Here is a 6,486-nt window from a genome sequence, read left to right as displayed (position 1 = left end):
TGGGATGCATCAGGAGATTTCTCCGTGTTCTTTGGAGGAGTGCTCTAGTACGTAAACGTGATGCTGGGAAGACATTTTCGTTCATGACATCTCTGTTCCCTTCTTCCTTGCGTAGCTATGCGACTTCTGTCTGTCCTAGAACAGATTGTTTGTGTGAAGCACTCAGGCAGACCGAAGTGAAATATGGAGCCCAAATGCAGAGCTATATCTAGCAACACAGGCTTTTATTTGTAAGGTGCGTGGACATGACATTTAGGAATGGAGGCATCGCTGACTGAGTTGTATGTTCAGAAACCATCGACACCTGGCTGTCTGAATTTTACTCTCTATCGCTAAAGATGAGTGTCCTTAAGAATATATGGATACTAAAATAAGGGTCTTCAGATGGGCCTGTGTTAAGTGCAGGGCTTTTTTTGTAGAAAAAGCCCAGCAGGAACTCATTAGCATAATAGGCCATACCCAACAGCAGGAACTCATTAGCATATTAGGCCACACCCCTGACAGCACAGCTCATTCACATATTAGGCCACACCCCCATGTTACCAGAAGTGTGGTCATCCAGCCACACCCACCTTTTGCTGCTTATTCTCTTTACCTTGTTTGTTGACAAAACCCAGGGCTTTTTTTTTTTAGCAGGAGCTCCTTTGCATGTTAGGCCACACACCCCTCATTGTAGCCAATCCTAATGAGTTTCTGCTGTTGGGTGTGGCCTATTATGCTAATGAGTTCCTGCTGGGTGTGGCCAACTTGGGAGCCAGCCGGAACTCCGTTCCTGCGCGTTCCTGCCCAAAAATAGCCCTGGTTAAGTGTAATGTAAGTAGTCCTTAAAGCCAGACAAAGGAATTTGCAACCCTGGTACCTGGGCTATGACTATTATATTTTGGTTCAGTTGCTACGTTGCCCGGGTCAAAATATGCTCTGCTTCCTTGATGAAGGGATGACTCGGACCTACAAAGTGAAAGCCCTGATCATTTATTCCCTTCCAGATTGAATCCATTTATTTCTCTCTCCAGACAGCTGAGATTATTACTCCCCCATCCCAGGGAGGGGGGATTAATTCTTGAAGGTCTTGGTTTTTTAATGTGCTGCTTTTGAGCAAGCTTCTATGTTCACCAGCATTCCAGTGTCATGTGTACTGAGAGCTGCCTGCTTGTCCGGCCACTTTGCCCAAAATGGGTGAGCCACCCACCCTCTGTCTTTCATAGTAGAAGATGCTGTGATGGTTCAGTCCAGAAGAGGAGCATGATGCACCCTGCCACTCCATAATATCCCACATCTAGTAGGATAGGAAATAAAGCCTCTAGCGTGCTAAAACCAGGAATACATTTTCAGCTTGTTCTTCCTGAGTTATTTATAAAATGATGGAAGTTATGGTACAGTGAGGCAGATTAGCTCCTTCAACATGACCTGGTAAGTTAATGCATGCTGTGAGCAATGCTCCCTCTAAGCTGTGGAGTCTTGTGAGCAAAAGTTCTACTTCGTGAGCTACTGGCATTAAAGTTTTGAGCGAGCAATTTTGCTGCTTCATAAATTAGTTTGCTCCGGAGCCATCCTTCCTGAGCTAAGACAAAAATGTGTGAGCTGGAGGCTAAAACACTGTGAGCTCGCTCACACTAACTCAGCATAGAAGGAACATTGGCTGTGAGTACCCTATTCCCTGCACACCCTGGGTATCATTGTACTGCTTATGGGAGATTATCCTTTCCGTATGCATCTCAAAATTATTTCTGTAGCCACAGTTAAGGGAAGCGAGACAGCCATTGGTATTTAAGGCATATAATAAGGAACTGGAAACTGAGTGATGGAACATACCAAACAATTTAAAAAATACTAAAGAGGAAAGGAAGCTTTAAACTAGAGATATGAGACAATGATATCGGGTGTTACGGGAAGAGGCTCAAAGCCAGTGGTTTGCTATCCAGCCATGCAGGGCTGCCAACCTAGCAGTTCGAAAGCAAGAAATTGCAAGTAGATAAATAGGGACCACTTCGGTGGGAAGGTAACAGCGTTCTGTGCACCTTGGTGTTTAGTCATGCCGGCCACATGACCACGGAAACGTCTTCGGACAGCGCTGGCTCTTTGGCTTTGAAACGGAGATGAGCACCGCAACCCTAGAGTCGGATTCGACTGGCTTTCGAGCAAGGGAACCTTTACCTTTACTTTACATGCAGGGCTAAAGATGCAAGCACACTTCTGTCTTTGGTAGAGCAGGCAGCAGTACCCACCAATTCTCCCTGCCACTCCTGACCTCCACTTTTCTACATATACTGTTTTGCAGACCCCGGGAACAAAATTTGGGGGTGATCAGTGGGCTGCAGCAAGAGGGGGAAGCGGGAAAGTCCCACTTTGCAATGTCCACTCTACAAGCAGATCTTTTGACTATAAGCCACTAAATCAGTCTGCTGAAACTAGCTGGTAATGTAGGCTATGTGGAACAAGTGAGCTGGAGCAAGGGTTAACAGCAAGGCAAAGATCAAAGCTAGACACAGTGTGAACTCCGGTAAGAGCAACCAGGATGGAGGTGGTTAAAAAGGCAACGCTTTGGCAAATGAGGTTTTGTTTTTTTTTTTAAAAAAATTTTTTTTATTGTATTTATACCCCGCCCTCCCCGTGAACAGGCTCAGGTTCTGGCTCACATAAAGCTAGCAGCATTCTCCTTGGGGATACTAAGCTTCAGTGTGTATTTATCTTTTAATTTATAGTGTATATTTACTGCTTTTCAACCATAAGGGTTCTCAGAGCAATTCAAAGTAATAACATCACTTGACGGTTTGACCATATTGCTGTGATTACAAAGTTCGAAATGCATCTGAACATTGGAGGAGACACTTTCTGACCACTGTTACCTTGCTAGTCTGAGAGAGAAGTTCTTAGGTGAAAAGGGAGATTAACCTCTTCTTTAGGCAATCTGTATTTGGGATAAAAGGTGTTGTCATTCGAGCTTCTACTCCATTTCAACAGCCGTAGTAGCAAAAGTTAGGCACAGTGTAGGGGAGGGGCAGATGTTTCTGAGAACACTACCTAGTCCTCCTGAGGTTCCTGCCATCACTACTTTGACTGCTCTAGGCAGACGGTATCAATGGCTCCCCTCTCAGAACTCTTGTGGTAGTAGCCACTGGAGGTACCTGTGAAGTGGTAGGGGGGTAAAATCTTGACAGGAATACTGACATGTTGTCCACTAAGAAAAGCTGCTAACCCCAGAAGTAATTGATTTTCACTTGATGTCTGTCTCTTGACAATTTACTGCTCTTATGTTAATAGGTTTCATATTTCTTAATTGAGAAATATCTTGTAAATCAATAGATATCCAATGACGTTTTCTTTTTGTTTCAGCCACTAAGTCTACACCCATCAGTACCCTGCATCCTGAAGGAGGCCAGGGGGGTAGTAATAATCTGGTAACTATTACTGGCATATCTCTGTGCCTGTCCATCATCTTCGCAACCATCCTTATCACTTTATGGAGGAAGCTCTGTAAAGCCCAGAAGTGTAGCACCCCTGTGCGCTGTGACTCCGCCCACTCACCCAGCTGTCGGAAGAATTCCGATGAGGAGAATATCTGCCAAGAGAGATGGCAGCGAGAGAGCTTTTCTGAGGGAGGAGAAGACCCTTGTTCAGAATCTCTTCAGATACCCTTGAATTTCAGGAAAAGCCATCATTTTGCTCAAGAAGAAGAAGGAGGAGAAGTTTCTGAGAACTTTCAGGCCAATGCTCAAAAAATAATCCCCCCTATTTTCAGCTATCGCCTTGCCCAGCAGCAGTTGAAAGAAATGAAGAAGAAGGGTCTCACAGAAACAACCAAGGTTTATCATGTTGCCCCAAACCCTCTGACTGACACCATGAGCACAGAAAACCAGGAGGCGACGGCGACAGCAAACACGTTTAGAATCAAGTCTCCCTTTCTGGAGCAGCCACCCAACCATCTCAACACACCTGGGGAAAGGCCATGTGCTAGGGAGGATTTTACACTCCCACAGGCCCATCCCATCCTGAGCCCCAGCCAGTTGTTAATTCGTCAGCTAAGATATCAAGGCAGAGGAGAGCAGCTAGGAACGGGCTATCCGAGAAGCTCACAGTTCCGACGGACTGCTAGCTTTCACGAAACGAGAAAAACCAAGCCATTCAGAAAGAGAAGCATGTCTACCCTTCCACCACGTCAGGCCTCACTCTACCCCTGCCAAGCCAGAAAGTGGGACCGTGTTCCCGAAGAACAGCGTCAACCTAAATCTAAAGATGTCACTGAGAATTTAGAAGAGCTCCACCCGTATCACAGCACAGCCTCTGCTAATGAACCCCTGACCTGTGAGGCACGGAGTCCCCCCACATGGGAACCTCCTGGGAAGAAACCAGAGCTGGCCAGTAGTCGTCAACCTGCATCCCAGGCATTATGTGTTGAAAGACCTGAGCAGAAGAGAAACAAAAAGGTCCCATTTCAGAACCACAGGGATATTTGGAGGAAAGAAATTCCCATATTGGCTGTCAGAGAGAACCAACGGAGAGCAAATACTCTCAGCCCTACACAGTATAGAAGGAGTAAATGCCAGAGCTTCCCGTCAGATCCCAAATACCACTTTTATGACAACACTTCTTTCGGTCTCACTGAATCAGAACTGCAAATCATTGATTTGCCTGGATATTTTGCCTCAAATAACGATGGTGAAACAAGCACTCTAAGCATTGAAAAACTGATGCTCTGAATGTCATTCCAGTGACACAGAAGAAACCATGAGATGATATGAAATATGACAAGTATGAGATTAAAATTCCGTCTCCGTAGTGAAAATGGGGACCCAGTTGTTACGACTATTCACACTTCTACAAAGACACACCCAACTGCTTTGGAAAAGCTGGTGAAAATGGATACTCCGACATACAAATAAGCTCCAAATTCTACTACTGCACTGCCAAATTCACAGACCCAGTCATGGTTGGCTTAGGAACTGATTCCAGATGCTACTTTGCACTGACAGTTTATAGGACTGGGTTCCAGGGCCCAAGTGGTAATCTGACCCAACAACCACTTACTGCAACTGCTGTTTGCAGTAAAGATCCCTCTTGCTCCCAGTTCTTCTCATGAGCAATTGGGACTGACTGCTGTACATGTAGCACTGGCACTCAAAGGCCTATCTGAGTAACTGTGGATTGGGCACCTACATGTGTGATGAATTTGCAGTGAGATTATAGTAGCACATGGGGTACCACTGGACTGCTCTGACTCCATGTGCTAAACTATAGATGCTCCTCTAGGTGAACTGGGGTTTGCCCCCTAGAAACTATGCCAGCTTACTAGCCTTCCAAATTTAGCAAAGCTCTACATCCAGTTACAGGTCAGTCCTCTGCTTCAGAGAGGCAAGAGATCCACCTTTAAAACTCTACAGGGAAATGTATCCCTCCAGACCCCAAGAGACTGCAATTGAAGTACCGGGTGAAAATTCTATATGGATTACAATTTTGGACTTTGTTTCTCCCATGACCGATGGACAAACTGTTCTAGAAGTTTGCTCCTGCATAATAATTGCCCCCCCCCAAAAAAAAAGTAGGAATGAAAAAGATACACAAATAGTTCTAAAAATAGTTTATAACTACATGGATTTGAAAAATTGACACAAAAATAGGATAACTTTTTACATTAACTACATTTCCTAATACAAGTGATTTGATGGAGAGGACATGTTTCCTTTATTGCTGCTTCTTCCTTAATTTAATTTCATTTGGATTATGAACATGTATGCCATCATTTTCTCTTGAAGTGGTATAGCTATTTGCACCTTTTTTTAAAGGAGAGGGCTCAATATATGGCCCAAGTACTATGCCCCACCCCCACCCCCAGTGAAGATGTGCAGCCTTTTGTTAGAGTTGCAACATCTCCAATTTTTTGAACTCATGTTTACTCAAAGTAAAGTATGAAACCTCTGAGGGAAAAAAGACAGTCTTCTGCTTTTATTAGATTTCCCATTTTGTTTTTTTCTTTCCCCTCCATGGTTTAGAGCCACCAGAGCAAAAAAAAAAGAAAAAAGGCCATAGTATGGGGGAAGGACTCCAGTATAGCATTACAAAGATTGGTGTGCAAAACAGCTTTTCTTTTGGAGAGTGGGGGAGATTACACCATCCAATAAACAAAAATTGTTTATATAATTCTTACAGATTTGATCCCTATGGTGGATGGTTTAACAAGTTTTTCATACATTGTTTTTGTAGGACAAAGCTTCCCCCCCCCCCCTGTAATTAGGATCATTGCAAACATTTTGAAGGAGAACAAGTCTGAGTATTGTTTTAAGCATTACTCTGGGTAAACTGAGCAACACCTTCCTTCTTAGTGCTGGCTGGCTGACAGTTCCATTCTCCCCTCCACAGGGGAACCTGTTTCCACTAGTCAGTACTTCAGAGGAAAAGGCATATAGAAACACAATTCTTCGCCTTGCCAACTATCAGATACAGACTGCCTATGGGAAGCCCGAAGCAAAACAGAACCATGGGAACTGCACC

General features: G+C 44.3%; 1 protein-coding gene across 1 annotated transcript in view; it reads left to right on the top strand.

Moving 5' to 3' along the window:
- The window catches only part of THSD1 (thrombospondin type 1 domain containing 1), an 11,768-nt gene extending 6,759 nt beyond the window's left edge, over positions 1–5,009 (top strand). The window contains exons 4-5 of the mRNA XM_015412407.1: positions 1–47; positions 3,334–5,009. The exon at positions 1–47 is cut by the window's left edge and continues 18 nt beyond it. Of these exons, the coding sequence (XP_015267893.1) occupies positions 1–47; positions 3,334–4,697 (1,411 nt within the window). The 3' untranslated portion in view covers positions 4,698–5,009. The remainder of the gene's footprint in view (positions 48–3,333) is intronic.
- Positions 5,010–6,486: the final 1,477 nt, after the last annotated feature.

The sequence above is a fragment of the Gekko japonicus genome, unplaced genomic scaffold, assembly GCF_001447785.1.
Source record: "Gekko japonicus isolate JY-2015 unplaced genomic scaffold, Gekko_japonicus_V1.1 scaffold6283, whole genome shotgun sequence".
Lineage (NCBI taxonomy): Eukaryota > Metazoa > Chordata > Lepidosauria > Squamata > Gekkonidae > Gekko > Gekko japonicus.
The sequence above is the reverse complement of the archived record's forward strand: the minus strand, read 5'-3'. Positions and strand labels throughout refer to the sequence as shown.